Consider the following 22,597-nt stretch of genomic DNA (forward strand, 5'->3'; position numbering starts at 1 on the left):
TTCCCCTGTGCCGGCCCTAATAGAACTCTGTCCATCAAGCTACTGTTTCCGTAGCTCACATTACTATTCTTATATACCACACATTCTGCATGTCACTCATTTCTGTTCATATTTTAATTTTTTCATTTATTCAATTCTGCTGGTCCACTCTTCTTTCCAATACTTGCTTATATATATTTTCTTATCTTTTCCATCGTATTCCTAACTTTTCAACTCCTAAGCATACCCCAAACAGATTTACTGCCCACAAGCACTCTAAATTGCAGGTTCAAATCAACATCAAGAGGAACCCTTCACGAACTCGAGCTCCAGGCATCTCAAGGATTAATATTCAAAATCAATAAACATAACTCAATCTGCAACTAACCGGACATTATACTTGCTGCCCATTTTCCTTTTTGCTTCTTATTTATTACTATTTTTATTTATTTGTTCTTTTTTTATTTTTTTTTAAGTTCTTATTCCAATGTTTATTTATACTGTGATGTGTATTAATGTAATGCACTTGTTTCTAAATTCTATATAAGTGTGCACTCGAAACTATTTATTGTAAACTTTGGTAGAATTTCTTTTTGGGGGTTTTGTTTTTCCATCATGTTCCAATCTTTGGATCAATCTTCTTTAAGGCCGACTCCCCCCATTGTACGGGTTGTGCTCTTACGCACACTTTTCTTCCAATTAGAACTTTAATATGTTTAATTAAATGTTATTTATTTAATTTTGAAATTGTATCGTCTGTAGGGTGTAACGGTCACGCCTTTTATCCAAAACATTATTTCTTTCTTTTTTATCAACAAGCGTGTTTTAACAACTGTTGTTTTACCGTTACTACCCGTCTTTTCGCTTTTTATCAACTCTCTTGTTCTTCGTTATCGTGACCGAAGAGACGAAATAAATTTCATTCATTCATTTCTCATAAAACAGGTTTAGGTAGCCTGTGGGAACCAGTTTTCTAGCGGAACCAGTTTTTCTGCAACACCGGCTCGTGGACATCTCTAGACACAGCAGACAGTCGTAGAAACGTAGGTATTTCTATGGCTCCGTCTCTATAGAGTCACAGATGAGAGAACGGGGGCCTCTCTCATCTGTGCTAGAGTCTAGACCATAGATATCATAGACACTGGTTCGTGGACAAGTAAAGTGTATACTTTATACTGGAACTACCTTGGTGAATGTTCCCACGAGGACTGCAATATAAATAGTGGTAGATAGCAAAGTTAGCATAGACCAAGTTAGGAAACGGCGCTCGTGTCCGCCATTACGGAGCCCACAGAACGTGAAGCCCGTATACAAATACATGGTCGGCATGTGTTCATTTAGATCTTGTAAGCGATACAAAGCTAGAAAGCACGTAAAGCGGTTGTTTTAACATTTTAAATATAATTTCTAATATAAATCTTGTTATATAATATTAAATCTAGTAATTAATGTGGAGTAAATTAATATTTTGACTGGTTTTCCACGTACAGTGTGGTTTAACAGGGTAATAATAATATATAATAATATAATATATGTATTTAATGTATATATATAATATGTATTTTTTGACTGGTTTTCGACGTACAGTGTGGTTTAACATGGTACTTTACGTTGGCGATTAGACTAGCAGAAATCAGCTTAGTTTACATAATAATATATGATCATATCTACGAATCTACAGAGCCATTCTTTACTACATTTATAATCCAACATAAGTGAACATGCAGCTCCAAACTACTTCAGTACTAGTATTTCATAAAGACCCGGAACGCAGAAAAGGTAGCTTACTAATTCAAGCAGAGGACCAAAAATAGTAGCTCAGTATTGTTTTCCTCAATGTCACTTCGATATTAGGCAAATTTTACAAAGATACCTTAAGTTTCGTTCCCGGGTATCCGTGTTAAGTTTGTGAGCCAAAAAGTAAACTCACGGCAATTTACATGCAAAACTGCAGCTAGATTCACCAGTTTATGGTAATGTTATGCGTTTTGGTTTGTATTTTTATATTTTAAACATGTTCTTTTATGTTTTTGGTTAGTAAACTTGATATTTTCTGTTTTTATACTCTTTAATCGATAGAGTGTTCGGTAAAAGTTGATTATTTTTGTGAGATTTTTTATTGTGATAAGATATAACATTAGTAGAAAGCCATTTTTACGTACAGAAGTGCTTGGTTATTAAAAAATCGCAATATTTAAACGAAAAACAGCACCCAGCAATGATAAAATGCTATGCCGTGGGCTCCGTAATGGCGGCGACTATGACATCATAGACGCGGAGACAATGGATAATAAAACTCCTTGTTTTACAATCCATTTCCTAACTTGGTCTATGCTAACTTTGGCCAGTATAGCATTTTATTATTGCTGAGTGCTGTTTTTCGTCTAAATATTGCGATTTTTTAAAAATCAAGCACTTCTGCGCATAAAAATGACGTTCTACTAATGTTATATTTTATCACATAAATAAACTTTCCCCAAAAATCAAATTATATTGAACACTCAATCAATTCAAGAGTAAAAAAATAGAAAATATCAAGTAAACCAACCAAAAACATAAAAGAACATGTTTAAAACATAAAAATACAAACAAGAACGCATAACATTAACATATACTGGTGTATCTAGTTGCAGTTTTGCATGTAAATTGTCGTGATTTTACTTTTTGGCTTACAAACTTAACACGGATACCCGGGAACGAAACTTGAGGTATCTTTATAAAATTTGCCTAATATCGAAGTGACGTTGAGGAAAACAATACTGAATTACAATTTTTGGTATTCTGCTTGAGTTAATATTACCTTTTCTGCGTTCCGGGTCTTAATGAAATCGGAAAACACGAACACCTTATCGGCTAGTATTTAAGCAGTTTGGAGCTACATGTTCACTCATGTTGGATTATAAACGTAGTATATAATGGTTCTGTAGATTCGTAGGTATGATCACATACTATTATGTAAACTATGCTGATTGCTGCTAGAATTAATCGCCAACGTAAAGTACCCTATTAAACCATACTATACGTTGAAAACCATTCAAAATACTAATTAACTCCCCATTAATTCGTAGGTTTAATATAATATAACAATATTTATATTAGAAATTATATTTTAAATGTCAAAACAACCGCTATACGTGTTTTCTAGCTTTGTATCGCTTACAAGAACCAAATAAACACACGCCGACCATGCATTTGTATAGGCGATTTACGCTCTGTGGGCTCTGTAATGGCGGACACAAGTGCCGTTTCCTGACGTGACGTTGACTGGGTCCACTAAATACTTTTTTGCTGAAACGCGCATTGGCCGTTTGTCTGAAAAATTGTCTTTGTAATATCCATTTTACATGGTAAAATATTTTTGCGAATAGCGATTCACATATAAGTCGTTGTGATTAATTTACAAGTTTTTTTTTTATTGTAACGCCTTCAGAATGCCCTGGTCGTCTGGGGAACTTCTGGCAATCATTACTGAGAAGTATCTTCCTATGTAATCTGGTGACCACCAACTTAAGACACTAGTTTCCGAATTGGCCGCACCAAAATTAAATTTTAATTAGTTATACTGATTAGTGACAAAGCACCTTTGCAACCTACACAATTCTCATCTGATTTAGTTGCCTTGGTGCTTAGTATTTTACCTGTAAATCATGACTTTGTTTGAAAAGAAGCAATTGCTGCTAAAATCTGATCAAAATCTAGTTGGAATTCGACCTGGAAGAAATGCTGAGGATGTTATATTTACCTATAGTAATGGAATAACTGTGTATGATGTAAGTTTTATGTGGTTGGGTACAATATGTGTTTTTTTCAAAAATATTAATAATGCATTAATTTTTTTTTTGTAGGAATAATATTATAGAACTTTGATGTCTGGAAAATATTTTGATTACCATTAGGATCTTTAATATTTTACATATATTATATATACAATATTTTTAGTCTGGAGGAACAGTATTCCACATGCCTGATGTCCAAAAAAGATTGTAGGATTTCTATGATTTCGAAATTTTATTCGAAATTTTGTGCTGTTTTATTCCCCACGCTTTGGGGTAATAAAAATAGTGGGGCAACAAAAAAATGTTTTCAAAAGCAACTTAACTTAATCTAAAGAAAAAAGCCTAATAATGAAAGTACAGGGTAATAATACAAGTATTAGTGATCATAGGCGTCGATTTTTTCACGTTGTAAACCAATCTTAGGGGGGCGAAATAAATGTCAGTGTATGCTTAACTAGGATGCACGTGAAGCCTAAAACACGACACACGTAAAGGTTAAACTACGACGCACGTGAAGGTTAAACTACGACGCACGTGAAGGCTAAACTACGACTCACGTAAAGGCTAAACTACGACGCACGTGATGGCAAAACTACGACGCACGTGAAGGCTAAACTACGACATACGTGAAGGCTAAACTACCACATACGTGAAGGCTTAACTACGACGCTTGTGAAGGCTAAACTACGATGCACGTGAAGGCTAAACTACGACATACGTGAAGGCTAAACTACCACATACGTGAAGGCTTAACTACGACGCACGTGAAGGCTAAACTACGATGCACGTAAAGGCTAAACTACGATACACGTGAAGGCTAAAACACGACGCACGTGAAGGCTAAAACACGACACACGTGGAGGCTAAACTACGACACACGTGAAGGTTAAACACGACGCACGTGAAGGCTAAACTATAACACACATGAAGGCTGAAATATGACGCACGTGGAGGCTAAGCTACGACACACGTGAAGGTTAAACACGACGCACGTGAAGGCTAAACTATAACACACATGAAGGCTGAAATATGACGCACGTGGAGGCTAAACTACGACACACGTGAAGGTTAAACACGACGCACGTGAAGGCTAAACTATAACACACATGAAGGCTGAAATATGACGCACGTGGAGGCTAAACTACGACACACGTGAAGGTTAAACACGACGCACGTGAAGGCTAAACTATAACACACATGAAGGCTGAAATACGACGCACGTGAAGGCTAAAACACGTCCTACGTAAAGACTAAACTACAACACACGTGAAGGCTAAACTACGAGGCACGTGAAGACTAAAATACGACGCACGTAAAGACTAAACTACAAAGTATGTAAAGGCTAAATTCCTATGCACGTGAAGGCTAAACTACAAAAGGTTTACCTAAAAAACGCAAACATTTAGCCTGATTTTAAACCTCCTAAACATGTAAATGCCTGTTATGACGCAAACAATCAACCTGTGAATTACTATTATTTCGCATTCAATTGCCCTGTCAAACAATTGCTATTATGATGCACCCCACCACACACGTGAGGGCTAAACTACGACAGGGCTAAAACACGACACACGTGAAGGCTAAACTACAACACACGTGAAGGCTAAAACACGATGCACGAGAAGGCTGAGCTGAGACACACGTGAAGGCTAAACTACGTTACACGTGAAGGCTAAACAAGACGCACGTGAAGGCTAAATTCTGACCCACGTGAAGACTAAAATACGACGCACGTAAGGACTAAACTACGAGGCGTGAAGGCTAAATTCCGACGCACGTAAAGGCTAAATTCCTATGCCGGTGAAGGCTAAACTACAAAAGGTTTACACATTAAGGTTTACTTAAAAAATGCAAACATTCAGCCTGTTTTTAAACCTCCTACAAGCTATATGATAAACGTGTAAAAGCCTATTATGACGCAAACAATCAACGTGTGAATTACTATTATTTCGCGATCAATTGCCAGGTCAAACAATTGCTATTATGATGCAAAAAATCCACGTGTGAATCCCTGTCACGTAAGAAATAGTCTACCGTCTAGCAATAAAAACATGGTAAATATAAGGCTAAAGTACGACGCAAACGTAAACCGAACGGTTATTTTATTTCGCTTTTGCATTGATCGTGATAATGCGTTGTTACGCAATAATACATGTACCATAAACCACGGGGGCGCGCCCCTCTGGGAATCGACGCCAGTGTTAGTGATACAACTTAGGTATTATGCAGATTCAGTGGCGTCGATTTTATAAAAACGTAGGGGTTGCGACATTATACCATGTTAGCTAAAAGTAGGTATATGTAGAACAAGTAAAACCACGCCTATTACGTGTGCGGCATTAAATGGAAAGGGTAAGATGTAGGGATGTGCTGAAGTTGTAAAAGCTCGGGTTCGCCGAGCGCCGAGCTTCAACGAAAAGCTCGGCACGAGCCCGAACCCGAGCACCTATGACGTCATCAAGGAGAAAGGCGTACGAGAACGCGTTCATATTCAGTCGAAAAGCGTCGCTAATTTAAATATTACAGAGCACGTGGTTTGCGGTTAAAAAGACGTCTCGTTTCGTAATTTCCAATAAAAATTATTTAATTAAAAAGTATTTATAACTTTTGCAGCCAGTGGTGCAACTAGCGCGTTCAAAAGGGGTCTGTCATACAGATAAAAAACAACGTTATCTCTAAAGCGAAATAAACGCTTTAGATATTGGTTTTGCACACTAATCTTTTTATTCTACTTTATGCGGTAAATTAGGACCAATATTACATTATTTATACTTAATTAGAAACGTCTTTTTAATAAATGAAACATTGTAAGTTTTACGCATGTCCATCGTGGATAATCGAACGATTATTTATGTCAGAATAACTTTAATAAACCATTACGATTGTTACATTATAAACGAGATTGTTATAAAACAATCGTGTTTTATTCGCTTCTATACGATCTGTAGTTTGTGTATAATTTTTGTTTCTGATGATTAGTTTAAATGCAGGTAAATCGCGATTAGGTAAATTTTAATTGATACAAATATAAGAGCGAAGAGCGACGATATCAGTAAATTGGAACCAACAGAGATTGCAATATGATATTACATAGTATCGTCCCAGTCGAGCTTGGACAGAGGCCAAAAAACATCGTTTGATGGCACCGCACGAGAACCGGAGTTTCATTACGTCATTATTCACGAGAATAAGTTCACAACGATTGCTTCGTTTGTTAAGTGTAGAATGTATGCTACCGCATGCGTCTTCCTTTATATCCTACGCCGGCGCAGAGCGTAAAAATGTGACGCTCATACACGAGGTTTCGAACTTGTGGTTGGTTGGAAGTGGGAACATTCTTCCCGATTGTTATATTATGAAACGTCATAATTTATAGTTATGTTGTTATAGGACAAGTGACGTAACAATTAAATGAAACATGTTCCAATTCCCAGCGAAAGAAAGTAATATTGAATGCAACGCCTGTTTTAGCACTTTCTGTCTGGGTGCGTGTTTGCGGAAATGGGTCTGTCATTACAACAAAACAGCCCCCATGGTTGCAGCAGTTTATTTATTTCGTTATAAAAAAGTTTATGAGTTATTAGCTTTTTATTTAAAATCAGATGCAGGAACATTGCGCGCTCGTGTAATTTGACACCGGCTGTAATTCCATACGGGCAATTTCACTAACGTTGCGATTCGTTACTTGCGAAAGAGCAAATTCACAACGAACGAAAAATAATTAAAAAGGAAGCTACGCTGACTGTTCTCGTTATCTTCTCTTAGTAGCTTCACTTTTTTTCATTTTCAGTATTTTTCGCTCTCGCGTGCAACATTATAGCAATAGCATATGAGGCTCGGCGCTCGGCCCAGATTTCAGCCGAGCGCCGAGCGTCAAAAAAGGAGACGCTCGGGCACGAGCTTTTGAGTTCGGGCTCGGCTCGGCACATCCCTAGTAAGATGTAAGCCTGGCAGTCACTTACGGCTAAGTGTTTAAAAAACTTAACAATATGACATCAAATATCAACATATAATTGCCAATACGTTGATTATACAGACACTCCGTCACCCATTACGATAATGGTGCAAATCACAATACCGCGTATTACAAAACATTGTTTAACCCTTTAACTGCCGCCTATTTTTTCAAAATTTTTAATTTTTGACCAGGTATCATCTAATTGGATTTTGTAGCCAAACTATAGCAGTTAGAGCAAAACATGCTATAGAAAGTTTGAAGAGTATAAAATTCTCTTTAACTTCATATTTTTAATTTTTTGATGACGTCATCAAAATAACGATGACGTCATAATGAATTTTTCAATATAGAATATTTCAGGAATGAACAAAAATATCCAAAAGTAATGCATTGCAAACTTAATCAGTATCAAATTATCTTTCTTTTGATGTATAAAATGTACTTCTAGCATGTTCATACAGGTAAAAATCTCATAAAGATCCATTGGCGTCATACTTTCGAACCTCCTAATGATGGTGCTATTGGTGCTGTTGACAAACTTATTGTTTTCAGTGAATAAAGTAAATTGTGGTCTGTTGTATTCATCAATGAGGCTCTAGAAAACACAAATTCAATGACAAAACAAAGTAAATAACAAAGCTTTGAAACATCAAACATAGTTTGAAATGTCCTCAGGATGATTCCCTTGATTTTCATTGAAAGGAAGTAAAGTTTCTTCACTTGAATATCCTATAGGTCCTATTCCTGCTGAATACAACATCAAATCCGTTTAAAACATAATATGTATATTTTTTTTACCCATAAACTTTAGTACAAACATCATAAAAAGTAGTCAGGCAAAATAGTCATAAATTTTTGAAATTTTTAATCTCCAAACAGATTTGCTTATTTTGGACATATAAACCACACTAATTAGAGTAATACCAGCTCATTCAACAAATAAAAGCAAAGAAAATGCAAGCCTATATGTCCCAGTGTCCATTTGAGCTACTTTGTACAAAAATTCTGTTCTAGTACCCCTACAATGAGTTTTCAAAGCTAAAAATGCTTTGCGAAGCCTAAACAACGCTTGAATACAAGGGGAATCCCCTACTGCAACTCCGAATTGGCGCGAACAGGAGATTACAGCAAAATTGGGGACATAACTAAAGGAAAATGGCTAAATTTGGCTAAAAATCTTAAAAAACTTTGACAAAACAATACTCAAAATGTTTTAATACGTTGATATATTTTTTATTGCTAAAATCAAAAGGAAATTGCTTCCTCTTTCAAATGAAACCAAATTTGGGATCGATAATGGAGAAATGACCACAGAATCGCCGTTTAAGTGACGTGTGGTCCCAGAGCGACTTTAGTCGCCTTGGGCAGTTAAAGAGTTAACTGACAGGTGCAGCATTGCGCAATATCTTACGTTAATTCTCTGCGTCACAATATTGTTTATAATGCAACATTTGACTTTAAAACTCGTAATTGCGCAACATAAAAGTTCCCATCACAGTTAAACACGTAACAATTTTATGTTGGTTGACAGGCACAATGAAGTTTAAAAAAAAGGAAACAAACTAAATTAATCAAACATGCGTTAATCATGTTTTACAACACAGGATCAAAGCTATGTTCGCCTATCACCGATCAAGGCAGCATTGCCGCCACGATCTCCCTTTGTTTTAACAGACGAACTTATCAGGGTAAGGTTTGCGAGTGGGAATAATGTTTCACATGTAGGCTAAATAATAATAAACGTGTGAATTGTTATTGTGTTGCAATAATCGACGTGTGAATTGCTGGTATGTCGTAATGAGTCCACGCGTAAATCCTTATTATTTCGTAACAAACATGCTGCTTGGCTAAATAGGAAAATAGCATATATAAATATAAAGCAGTGACCGACCCGACTTAGGTAGTTTATTTTCGCATGTTTAACAGGCAAATTACATTTATTTTACATGCAACTAATAGGGAGGCCATTCATGACATGTGCGCGTCTTAAAAAAAGAACAACTTTTCCTATAGTTTAATTTTCTCCTGGTTCGCATGTTTTTAGTTTAATTCGAATTGCTTTTTGGAGAAAAGCAGCTTTGGAAGTAGACGTTAGACAAAATTTAAAACGTAGAAATTGAGTAAACATTACATTTTCACACAATAATAGAATTGTTACCGACACCGTAACAATCGGCGATTTTGCGATTTTCAATGTGACGTAAACACTTGTCTGACGTAACACGCAACCGTTATAGGTAACCGCGCAGGGTACAAAAATGGCTAGTTTATGCGTTGGGAGAATGAAGGTGTTGCATAACTACCATAAAGTAATTGTTTGATACATAGGCGTAAAACTTTCAATATGTCAGGGCGGCAAAAGTTAATATGCTCGTTTAACAATGAACTACATTGTGTCGGCATTGCGGCGGTTACTTAGCGTGTGCGAAACTTCGCCTGCGTGTTATTTACGTCTGTGCGTCGTTGCGTCTATTCGTTGTCTCGTGTGTGCGTAATCGCGTTTAATTTTGCTACAACTCGTTGTAATGTTAAGGCTAGTGACTGCATCCATTTATTTCGGATACATTCTTTAAAATTTTAAATTATTTTAATATCAACAAATTCCCAAAAACAAAAAAATATATATGCAGGCCAGCAAAACAAACATATGCAGGCCAGCACTGGCGTAGAGTACAGGCATGCGCCGCACTCCTGCCAATTTTCAAATTCGGTACTCTTATTTAATGCACCACCACTGCGTGCACATATAACGTTACGATGGGGACAATCACGAAATTAATTTGAAAAGAATGTGTTAAAATTTGACATATATTATTGAATCATGATTACTACAACCAACGGCGCAAATAAACGTGTGGAAAGGAGGGGTTGTAATTTGCGCCAAAGGCTCAAAAAAATTTTGCTTTAACCCCCCTCACTTTCTACTGTAAAATCTTGACGCATGGTGCTGTGTAGTTGAGCTGAGAAAAGGACCGTTCAGCATATTCGATGCCGTTATTTAACCTAATTTACTGTGGTGAAACAACCGATATTGTATAACCGGTGCAAATCTAGAATCGTTTCTATTGGTACATTTATTTCAGCGATTTTTACAAGCCAAGAAATTAATTAAAAACCTGTCAATCAACGCCGGCCGAGTGCCGATAAAAGGCGGCGCATCTCCATTGACCAGATGCAATCAAAAGTTAAACTCGATTTTACATATGATATACATATTATCCAATTACAAAGTTGGCAGAGTGAAATGTTGTATTGACGACTGGTCTCGTCATGAATACGGTTGAATTGGAATATTTAATTCACATTTCGTTTTATGATATAACACCTGTAGCCAGACATGTAAAATGTGCAAATCGTTATAGTTTCTTTAATAAGCTTCTGTGGACAATTGATAATAGCCTGGGCCCCGAGCGCTAATGACGTCATTAAGGAGAAAAGGCGCACGCGAACACGTTCGGTTTAGTCGGAAGGAGCCGCTAATCAAAATCGCACAGACCACGTGGTTTCCGATCAAAGAACACGCGGTTCAAGAGGCCGCACAAGACTAGAGAGTCTCGTGAATTGCAATGTTGCAGAATGTAGAATTAATGTAAACAAATTTATTTATAATTGTTACAAAAAATTTTGCAATATTAAAATAAAAGTAATTTTACAATTTTCGCCTTTAATTACGAAATCATACGCAGAAACACTGGCCACTCGCGTGGGTTGCAACTTCCTTTTTGACAAACCTTTAGTTTTTCTTTCTAAATGGCCTTTTCACTTGAATGAATGAATGAATGAATGAATGTAACTTACTTTATCCTCGCCTGGCCGGAAAACGACAGTCGTTATAACACGGGTGTGCACCTCGCGCCAGCTTACGAGTTACCAAGTATGTTACTTTGTGGATGATTATTTTTTTGGATTTTTTTCTTATTTTTATGTATGGCTGATAATTTGGACAACCCATTAGTGACCACTGGGTTGGAGCAATTGCCGTTAAGTGTCTTGCTCAAGGACACATACGCCCACAATGGTAGCAGCGACGAGCCTTGAATCCATTACCTCTGGGTTAGAGGCAGGTGCGCTAACCACTACGCCACGGCGCCGGACACTTGATCTTAATGAAAGGGTATGCAGGCATACCCTCAAAAATGTCAGGGTATGCAGGCATACCTTGCATACCCGTGTTTTACGCCAGTGGTTTGATAAAGTTGAATATATATATTTAAGAAGGTTTTAGAATTAACTTGCTTTTATAATTAGGAAATCCAGAGGTTGCTGCAACCCCTGCAAAATTCTCAGGGTAGGCCTGCATACCCTGCACCATATAAATCGACGCCAGTGTGCAGATTATATTTTATCAGAAACCTTAACCTTCCCTTTTTTTCCACAAAACTGAGATATATCTCCTACATAGTTTTTTTTTTTTTCTAAAGCTTTTTTTATAATTTATTGTTTTTACTTTAGTACTTCCTTTTAAACATAACCTTTCCCACAAATAACATTTATTAGACTAAAATTGAAGCCCATAAGTTTCATAACCTATATAAAGCGCAAGAAGTAACCAGAGCATTACACTTGATTTAACTAAGTTATAAAGGCTTTTAAAAATCTAAAGAGACATCTTCACTTTATCTAAACTAAATGCAGTAACATAACTATAAAAATGACCTGTAACTAAACAATCTTAACCTTAAACATAAATTACATTATCAGAAAATGTAGGCAAAGCTGTAAAACATCTGTTTTTGATACTTGGTTCCCTTTAAAACCAATTAAATCATTAATTAAATTAAAATAATTTATAAACATAACTTTAAAAATAATTTTATCACAAAGTTAATATTGTTTAGCGTAGAAAAAACAAAAACAGAAAAAAAACACAGTTGTTTTTTTTACCCCTTACCATGAGGCAGGGGCGTATATAAAAAAATTTTTTTTGTAAAAATTTTTTTTTTTGTAAAATAAGAACCCCTTCTCTTAAAAAATGGTTAAGCAGTCATATCATTGTAGTTTAAAACCAATTTTACATTATATTTTATTAAATTAATTTAAGGTCTTTAATCTAAAGTTACACTATTTTTGTTTTTAATATTTGTACCCGGGGTTAGTATAAGGTGCTTAATCACGTGTAAAAAAACTAGGTATGGGCTGAATCAGAATTTGATTGATTCGGCGTTATTTGATGCATTTTTATATATGTACGTGGGTTTCCTTTTTAAATTCCTGGATACGCCCCTGCCATGAGGCAATTTTGGGGTGGAAAAAGACAAGAGAAAAAAGTATGAAATGTTCATAAAATTCAAAATTCAAAATTTAAATATACTAGCAGCAAGGTACTTAAATATGTAGCAAATACCTGCATTCATAATAAATTTATCACGAATGGCCTTCTCATGTAAAAAGTTTACCAAACCCCATAAAAAGTTTTTTTTGTTAATTTTTTGTTTGATTTAGTAATTTGTGTTTTACCAAAAAAATAATTACCACCCAGAATGACAGTTAGGATACAAAATAAGCCAAATAAATGTCCTTTTTACTCGCAAAAGCTAAAAACAACTGTTTTTCATTACCCCACTTTACTATATATAGTGAGGTACTTAGGGGAAGAAAGGACAACCCTCCTAGCCCGCTAAAACTCATATTATTGCAAATGGCTTTTGTGGGTTTTCTGTTTTTTATTTGTTTTTTCTGAGGAGCAAAAAGTTTGTTTGAAATTGCAGCCATTCACGAATTCATTACATCATAATAGTGATTGTTTGACCTGGCAATTCATTACGACAAATAGCAATTCACATTCACACGTTGATCATTTACGTCATAATAGCAATTCACACTTTAATATTTAGCTGGCAGGTGCGTTAAAACAGGTTTAAATACAAACAAGAAAGCATTACTTTTACGTAAAAGATCTGTGCGTGTGTGGGTTATGGACTTTTGAAAAATGGTGAAGTATAAAAAAAGGATATATTACCATAAGCCCGTTAAAAATGCATTAAAAGATATTTTTTTTTGTAAAAAAATGGGAATTTCAGCAGTAATTGCTTCTTTTCAAGCTTATGTTAAGAGGCAAATATAGACGGCATAATGCATAAGTTGTATTATTAACATTTGTGTTATTACCCTGTACTTTCATTGGTATTTTTTGTTTTAAATAATTTTAAGTTGCTTTTAAAATCTTGTTTTTATTGCTCCACGAGTGTATTTTTTTGCTCCAGGTAAATAAAAAACAGTACAAAATGTAAAATAAAAATTTAAATATTTATAGAAATCCTACAATATTTTCTAACCATCAATGTATGATAATTATTGTTCTTCCAAACTCCCAAAATATTTTTGAGTTTGTGATTTTTGTCTTTAATAACCCCACTTTACTATATTATGTTTGCTATTGCTATTTATTGCTTCAGACAGAACACAAAAAACTAAAGAATTCATGGTCAATCGGTAAAGGTCAATACTTCACTTCACCTTGTGTATATAACAGAAAAAATGCTGAATATGTGGTAGTTCAGCAAGAAAATATTATTCGAATATTCTCTGAACAAAGTTTTAATGATGGACAGACATTTACTGTAAGTTTTTTTGTTCATTCTAAAACGCTAGTGTGCCATCCAGGTCAGCGTCATATAAATTTTACGTCGGCACTAAGCAATTGCTCAATGTTATTTGCTACTGCAAAATAAAAACAGTTAGGTGGTGGTAAATTAAGCTTTCACGTTAGTTATGTTGCCGCAATGACAGAAAGTTAGTTTCATGGATTAAAACAATAACAGTTTATACTTCTAACGCATAACTTATTGCTATTGGACTAATGCAATATAAATGCTTTGATTTTACAGGTAAATATTCCAATCAAAGAAGTACAGCCTGATACTAATCAGATTGATTCGTTTGTTGTGTTCATAAACACTACCATTCTACCATTAGAAGTTGTGCTACAAAATCCAGATCAAATTGCAAAAGAGGGCAATTTTGAAGGGAAAATCTTGTTCAGTAAAATATTGACAAACTTGACTTATGTTATATGTGTACAAAAAAATAACGTAAGTAAGTTTTAATCAACTAATCTCTTATTAAAGAATTTTGATAAAAGTTTTAAGATTTTATTTTGATAGCCTATTATTGTTTTTATTGATGCTAAAATTTATAAAGTGTTGCCGCTAGCCTATTATTGAGTTCTTAAGCTACAATCCTATTGAGTAAATCTGTTGTAATTTAGCTGTTTTTTGGTTTACTTACTGAATAATTATTTTTGTCAACTGTCAAGTTGTTAGTTTAGTAATCTGGTAACAAATTGGTTATGCACTGAACTGTACAAATAAGCTGTAACCTATCATTTAAAAATACCTAAATGTTTTCTATTTCGCAGAATAAATGTAATTTAAGAATCGTTAACGGAGAACAAGAATGGCAAATTTCGTTCCAGTATAAAAATTTGGAATTATCAGCTGCGTGTGTTGATCATGTTTCATCTGATATTGTAAAAATCTTTTCTGTGTGTAAGTAGTATTTACTCTGCTGGTGCTACTACTAATAATAATTCCATTAGCATTTTTCTTTGTATAAAATATTGAAATTGTGTTATATTTTAGTTTCTTTTTATGTATGATTTGCACTAAATTTTATTCTAGGGATTTACTTTACAAAATAATTAAATATTCTATAATATCCTAGATTACTCTTTTTGAAATCTTAAGTCCCGAATCATGATCTTGAATATTATTATATATATACAGTACTGTATATTTATAATTTTACCCACCTATTTTTATAGTTTATTGACACTACAATAGTAGCCTTGCTGGAACAGGAGTATGGTGAAATTAAAATTTTAAATTAAAAATAAAAAGTATGAGTTTTTATGTGAAAACTATGGGCCAGCATGAGCTATAAAATAATGAAAAATTGTCCCATCAAGAATTTTTTAGGTTTCAATGATCGGTTGCCAAATGATTGGCATTGGGGTTTTCACACCTTATGTTACGCAGACAACACCAATCCTTACGGTGGTGCAAAAACGGCCCACATCTCCATTTTTGACATCACCTATTCATTGCGAAATGCATAACGCATAGCAACTTTTAGAAAAACTTTGCAAAAATGTCTCACAATACCAATGCAAGGATATTTTTTTGTTATTATTTTTTTTTTAATGCCATTATTAAGTAAATCCCATATTTATGTTCAAATATAAAGGTTTCAAATTCTGTATTGTACATCCCTATTCTGTACAGAATTCAGTATACAGATTAAGCTATGATGGCCACACATTAATTTTTGTGACCGGTGGTCACTATAGCAACGTATTTACTTAAACCTCACATGATTTATTAATTTGCTTTGTAGCAAAGTAATTTATATAGTTTATGATTATGTGAACTGTGAGAGTAACAAATACCTAGACCATCATTGTAAATGGTTTGGCATCTAAAAACTGTTTTCTCGTAACCCAATTTAATTATATCTTTCTTTTTAGGGTGCGATGGTTGTTTGTGTGAAACAATCATATCTCTACCTGTTAATGAAAACTATAAAACGGAGTTTAAAAAGGTTTATCAGTTTAATGTAAGTATAACATTAGTTTTTTGTTCTACCACTTACGAATTGATAAACCTTTCTTTAGACAAGCTGTAGTGGAAACATCACTTTGGTAAATTTGTCTAGTACCTGTATTGCTGGTTTGTTCCCACATGAAAGTAGTAAGTTTGGTTTATTTGGTTAAATAACATTTGCTAAACAAATTATTTATAGATCAATGTGAAATATTGGCAGTCGATGTTAAATTTGGAATGTGTCATTCTGTAATGTCAAATTTATCATCATATGCGCAGGTTCGTAAAACTTTTGCAGTAGTAATGCAGTTTCTATCACAGACATTTTTTTATAGATGTATGTATCAAGAAGTAATTTATATATGGATGACCAGCAGTCTGTTTCTATTGTGCCTTTTAGTAGCCAACCTATTACATTGTCTTCTGTTTTGGGAAAGCATAGAGCATCTACAAGCAAGCAAGTCGTAAATATAAATTCCAATGTAAGTTGTTTTTAATTTTTAATGTAGGAGTAACAGTAAAAGCACAACTGTTTTTTGTAGAATTGTCCAAATCAAACGAATGAGCAACAGCTGTATGAGACTTTATTGCAGGTAGGTCTATGTTATTTATGCTGCATAAATGAGACATGACATGGCAACTTGGTAGTTAACGAAGATGTGTCATTTCAAACACCTTGAACTTATTAGCTACAAGCTACTTACCTACTTTATATGTGAATATGGATTTTTCTGCAAAGCTGAACTCCTCAGTGACCTTTTTACTGTTAGGTGTTAGCAAGGAAAAAAGAACATATTCTGTTAACAGCTAACAAAAAGTTTAGCGGTTAATGGAAATATGTTCTTGTTTATCAGTATCTGTCTTATTTACACAAAAGGTGCGTGTCCATGTTTGTTGATAATAATATTGGAGTAATAGACAAAGGTTGTATTGGAAGATAATTTCTCTCTCTTTCAAATAAAAATAACCGTGGCAGTTTTAACTACTTAAGTAAACTGATGACCATTTTTGTCACCACCTATTTTCATAATGCGTATTTGCATTAGTCGTTCCCAAAGGGTAAAGGCAATAGGCATTACACTTGCACATGTAAAGTCACACATACAATATTATAGGTCCTTAAAATATGTTTCTTAAAAACTGTAGGTCGAAAATGAAAAACAGGCAATCAAGCAATGGGAAAAAAGTTGGAGAGCAAAATCCCCTTTAGAGCAACAGAAGCTTACTTCTTCTAATTCAATGAAAGAGTTATTCATTCACTTAACAGACGATAAACAACCATGGAAGCCTTTGCTACTGGAGAATATTTTGAAAACTACCCAAATTAGCTCAAAGTAATAACAAAATAGTGTTTGATAATATTAAGAAATATAACTATATTTGTGTTTCATCAGTATTTGTCCCAACTTGATTAATGTTGTGCTTGAACACAATGAATGGAGTTTATTATTTGTTTGTGTAAAACATCTACACGACATCACCGAAGTTGAAATTGTGACTTGTTTGAGTGTCCTATTGAGGTAAGTTGTTGCATTAAAAGTTTATGAAATGACAAATATTGCTGTGTTATATTTCTAACAGGAATGAAATAGATATGGAGTCACTGCAAGAAGAAATACTGTATCCTTTAGAAACAATTGCTAATTTTTATTTGTAAATTTTCTGTCTAAATTTTTGGACTATAATAATGATTCTAAACTGATTTATACAAACCTTAACATCAATGCAACAGAAATGAAATTTTAAATCTTCCATATACTGAAGATGTGATGAGAGACAATTTGCGTCGCCTAACTTTCACAAAAGTTGTGGTAAATTAACACAATGTTTGGTATTTACTGTTTAGCTTATAACAAAATATGTTTCAGAATTTATTGAAGATATTGGAAAGAAGGTTGAAAGAACTATCTTTACCCATTACAAATTTAATAACTTTTAATCAGGTAATAAAATGAACTTAGCAACAATAATGATGTATGCTAAACATGAATCTTACCACAGGTTGCATCATGGATAGGTTTGTTATTAGATACTCATTCCACTGAAATAATAACAACACCTGAGATTTGGTATTTGCTAACAGAACTACAAGCCACAATTCTAATGCAGGTAAATTGATTATGTTATAGGTAACAACATGATATATTCTGAATAATATATTTGTTTTTTCAGGCTGAACTGTTTTCTGAACTTAAGAAAATTAATGCCATTTTCACCCAATATAGACAATCATCATTTCCCATTAAAAATCCCAATAATTTTGAATATTGTATACAGCGAATGGTTTTGTAATTCGAAAAAAAAATAAACACAATGAAAAGAAAATTATTTTCGATACTTTCATGCAGTATGTCCAGTGGTGTTACTAATAAAAAGTGGCAAACCACGGCCTCTTATTTAAGCTCTCCTTGTAGTAAATGTAGGATGTCTTGTTTGGTTAGACAAGGTTTGTTTACAACACATTACAAACCAATGTTTAGCTCTCCTTGTAGTGAATGTGGGTTGTCTTTTAGGGTCTGACAAGGTTTGTTTACATCTAATGTTTGTGGACTCCTGGCATAAATTAAACATATAAAAAAGGAGTTTAGTTTTTTAAATCAACTTACATTAAATCTAAAGTAGCAATTGATGTCAACTCTGACCTCACGACACCTAAATGAAAATATACAAATAATGAGAAGCCAAGAAACTTGTTTCACAGTATATATAAAATCTATGCAAGATTATTTTCATGCTTATCTTTTGGTTAAAACTGAAACCCAACCTGGGGGAGAAGAGAGTATTGTAACAGTTGCCGTTTTTGGTGAAAGTTCTTGATCTACAACTAAATCTTTGATTCCATGCCTTCGTTGCTTGTGTATTTTAAGACTTCGGTTTGCTTTATATGAAGAGCCACACAATGAACATACATAGGGCTTCTCACCTTTATTAGGCGAACGATACATAAGATAAATGTTTACATTTTTTTATATATTAAGAATAAGGAACAGTTACCAGTATGTGTTCTTGTGTGTTCCAAAAGTTTATTCTTCCTTGCAAAACATCTGCCACATGTTTCACAGACATATGGTCGGTGCTGATTGTGCACGCTGGACACATGTCGTGCTAATGCACTTTTTTGGGTGAACTTGCTGTTACATTCAGAACAAGATAAACTACTGAAGTATAAATGTTGGTTAGTTTAAGCTGAAGTATTTAACTTTAACACTAACCTTTTTACTCCTATATGTTTTGATTCATGTTCCTTGGCACGAACCTTCTGTGAAAAACTTTTTCCACAAACAGAACAGAGAAAATAACTTTGATCTAGAAAGCAACTTATATTAGCCTTACAAATTAAGTTATATTTTATAGCTCACGCTTTACAGGATTGTTGAGCACGTAAGTGGTCATATCTATCCTTTTTCACCAAACAGTTCTTCTTGTTGCTTTTGTGTTTTGGCCGATTTTATTCTCCACTTAATTCTAGCATGTATTTTTTATTTCCTTGATTAAAATCAAATCATAATATATATAGGTTTAAAACAGCATAATTAGCGTGTGGCCGTCCAAAGTAATTTTTTAATAAAACACGGTTGAAAAGGGCATCATAGTTGTCTTTTTTATGCTGCTCTGGGAATTCCCCTTCTAAAAGTTTAAAACCCGGTCTTAAACACCTCAGCTTACTTAGATATTATGTACCAAATTTTCTTTTACTGCTACATCATGTTTTACTGTCATATTGGGATTTATAATTGTATTATACTTGATTACTTTTTTTGGATAATAGCTGGTTATAACTGTTGTATTTAATTTTTTGACATCACCAATTCAAATATCGTCTCAGATAGACAGTTAACTAAGCAGGAATCAATTTTACAATAAATGTTCATGGTATATTTTGCCTGAAATCTCTAATTACACATAAAATTGAATGACATTATCAAAATACAGTCTTGTAGCAATTTTCTAAAGAACAAATATCCACCAATTCATGTTTTAGACAGCATGAACACCTGTGTCGCTAGAGAGCAATATGTAAATGGAAAACTTATTAAAATAAATCCTGACATCTGTAATGCCCATATTTAGATAAAATATTTTTAATTTTATATTTAATAATATGAAAGTCTTACGATTGTGTAAAATTAGGTGATTTGTAAGACTACTTTTGTAGGGAAATTTTTTGTTGCAAACGTGACATTTGAACAGTTCATCTCCTGTGTGTATTTTCAAGTGAAGCTGAAATAGGAAAAGATTAATATAGTAATTGAATAGGTGCAACATATATATATATGGTTTAGCAAACTAAGAAGTTTAAAAATCAAAACCATTTATTAAACATAACAAAGTAGTAATATATGGGTGGAGTTACACAACAGGAATTTGGGCAAGAGTTTGACCATCTTTCATATACGTATCACTACACGTTTAAGGTTATTGAAATAAAATCTTAATTTAGAAATAAAAGCCATTACATTTAAGATATAACCAATACTTTCATACAAAACATATTAAAAAATATTACCCCCATTATGTATTTACTTGCGAAGGTCTTCTTGCAAATATAGCACTGAGATTTTTGTTTACCAAGGCATGGAGTCAACTGATGTTTAGAAAGTTTCGTTTTGCTCTTAAATAATTTTTTACACTCACTACATTGAATCGGACTCGTTTTCCCGTGATGAATACGCTTTTTGTGTCGCTCAAGCCCATTGCTTTAAAAAAGAGTGATTGCTACAGACGTTAGGTCAAATTAAACCACCAGTCATTCCGTTATTGGTAAAATAAAAGATAACTGTAAAATTGTCACTTAAAACGTTTAAATTAAGTGAAATTTTTCCTTATGGGAAACCCTATGCATTGTTGATTTTTTATTCAAGGTTTTTTTAAACTTTGGTTGTAACTTTAGATTACCCATAAGCATATTTAACTATACACAAATATTCATTGCAATTTTCAGTCATATCAATTTAAACTAGCTGTCCAGATTAGGATATAGGATATGTCCACCTGAGGTATGTTGTAGTTTTAACAATCTTATAGCAATAAAAGCTAAATTTTATATTCGAGGCACTTCAAGTGTTTCTTCAAAGACTAGGGTTGTTGGGACGAAACAAACCGTAACACAGGTACATATTGTGCTTAAAAGCCAATTACTCACATGTTTGTAAACAATCTTGAACAGATATCACATGAAACTTTTTTTCCAGCAGTAACATTTTGTTTACCATCATTGTGTAACTTTTGGACCTATTAATTATTGATGTTACTTACAATTCGTTTAAAAGTTACATTAAAAGTTTACCTCGTTGGAAGCAGATGCTGTCACTTCATTATGTAAAGATCCCACATCAAACTCCAGTGATACTTCATCTGGCTCAACACTCTCCAGCAATAAGTCATCACTTGGATCACTATTTTCAATTTTACTGAACACATTCTCCTTAGCGCCATAAGATATGTAAACTTTAAACAAACCTTAATCTTATGCTTCTCCTTTGTCGGCTTTCTGTGTTTTTACTTTCATGTGATGTTTTATCAGAACTCTGTATAAAAAATTAAATCAAATCAGATTTGCAATTACATCACTATTAAACCTACCATATTTATTTTTTTCAAAACATTTTCATCAAATGAAAGGCTCAATTCACTTGCTGTTTCTTCCAATTCTACATTCACGTTCAAAGTCAGTTCATCTGTGTATGTTAAAAATATTTCATTATCTTTACATTTTTTCAACCAATAATGAAGATACAAAAAAAGGGTTCTATTGTTTCTATGATTATACTGAACTTACATTGCATTTAAAAAAGTAATATCACAGTTTTAGATAACCTGATGTATTAAGTTAAACAATATGTTCTTTTCTTATATGGTAACTAAAAAAATAATATATTAAAAAAAATAATATATATATTTTACTTTTAAAACTACAATATCTTGTCAGCTACAATAGAACTGCAGATGCATAGAGATAAAAAAATATTACCCAAACTATTTTGGTTGCAATTATTCAATTTTCTCACTTTCACATTGCACGTATATATCAGGTCAAGCAACACAGAAAATGTACTTGCATGTACCGACTCCGGAAGTAAGACTTTAGTAACCTGTGGAGTACAAATTTAGTGATTTACATGACATTTATTAGTTTTCTTACAACTTACTCTTGTTTCCTTGTCATAGTTTCCATTCAATATCCAGGTTTCAAAACAAGGCGATACACATGTGAGCACACAACTGTGAGCAGCAAATACTTTCCCACAACGCGTGATGAATTCAACATCACAAAACCTTTTATTCATTCGCATCTCATTTATATAGGACAAAATTCTCTTTGCTATGAGAGTTTGTGCCATAAC

At 33.7% G+C, this 22,597-nt stretch overlaps 2 protein-coding genes and 1 long non-coding RNA gene across 6 annotated transcripts; 1 reads left to right on the top strand and 2 right to left on the bottom strand.

Annotated features, from left to right (window-relative positions):
- Positions 1-706: 706 nt before the first annotated feature.
- On the bottom strand, positions 707-11,796 carry LOC149742360 (uncharacterized). Its single transcript, XR_016386515.1, has 2 exons — positions 11,659-11,796; positions 707-912 (listed from the first exon to the last, which is right to left on the bottom strand). It is a non-coding gene; the product is annotated as an uncharacterized LOC149742360 (long non-coding RNA).
- Positions 3,551-18,603, top strand: LOC149742361 (nucleolar protein 11-like). The gene is made up of 16 exons (XM_089892651.1): positions 3,551-3,749; positions 14,109-14,273; positions 14,541-14,744; positions 15,071-15,200; positions 16,178-16,266; positions 16,325-16,400; positions 16,453-16,532; positions 16,589-16,735; positions 16,796-16,846; positions 17,400-17,587; positions 17,648-17,773; positions 17,835-17,873; positions 17,986-18,064; positions 18,122-18,196; positions 18,255-18,362; positions 18,426-18,603. The coding sequence occupies exons 1-16, from the start codon at positions 3,627-3,629 to the stop codon at positions 18,543-18,545; spliced, it is 1,800 nt and encodes a 599-aa protein (XP_089748777.1). The 5' UTR covers positions 3,551-3,626; the 3' UTR covers positions 18,546-18,603.
- LOC149742362 (uncharacterized) lies at positions 18,509-22,594 on the bottom strand. Of its 4 annotated transcripts, none has more exons than XM_089892680.1 (13): positions 22,403-22,594; positions 22,225-22,345; positions 21,837-21,931; positions 21,714-21,781; positions 21,541-21,649; positions 21,397-21,485; positions 20,761-20,950; positions 20,369-20,474; positions 19,466-19,559; positions 19,248-19,411; positions 19,018-19,176; positions 18,860-18,905; positions 18,509-18,806 (listed from the first exon to the last, which is right to left on the bottom strand). In XM_089892680.1, the coding sequence occupies exons 1-13, from the start codon at positions 22,592-22,594 to the stop codon at positions 18,716-18,718; spliced, it is 1,524 nt and encodes a 507-aa protein (XP_089748806.1). In that variant the 3' UTR covers positions 18,509-18,715. The 4 variants fall into 4 exon arrangements, with proteins under 4 accessions (XP_089748806.1, XP_089748798.1, XP_089748789.1 ...); XM_089892672.1 differs by having other exon boundaries at positions 19,248-19,408; positions 21,541-21,664; XM_089892663.1 differs by having other exon boundaries at positions 21,541-21,664.
- Between the last annotated feature and the right edge of the window lie 3 nt (positions 22,595-22,597).

The sequence above is a fragment of the Ciona robusta genome, chromosome 1 (assembly GCF_009617815.1).
Source record: "Ciona robusta chromosome 1, ASM961781v2".
Lineage (NCBI taxonomy): Eukaryota > Metazoa > Chordata > Ascidiacea > Phlebobranchia > Cionidae > Ciona > Ciona robusta.

Coding starts and splice junctions, on each gene's coding strand:
- LOC149742361 (XM_089892651.1), top strand. CDS start 3,627: ATGACTTTGTTTGAAAAGAAGCAATTGCTGCTAAAATCTGATCAAAAT. Junction 17,588..17,647: donor ACTACCCAAATTAGCTCAAA/GTAATAACAAAA, acceptor GTGTTTCATCAG/TATTTGTCCCAACTTGATTA. Junction 17,874..17,985: donor TCACTGCAAGAAGAAATACT/GTATCCTTTAGA, acceptor TCAATGCAACAG/AAATGAAATTTTAAATCTTC.
- LOC149742362 (XM_089892663.1), bottom strand. CDS start 22,594: ATGGCACAAACTCTCATAGCAAAGAGAATTTTGTCCTATATAAATGAG. Junction 21,932..22,224: donor TTGCAACCAAAATAGTTTGG/GTAATATTTTTT, acceptor TAACATACACAG/ATGAACTGACTTTGAACGTG. Junction 18,807..18,859: donor ATTGCTACTTTAGATTTAAT/GTAAGTTGATTT, acceptor AATTTATGCCAG/GAGTCCACAAACATTAGATG.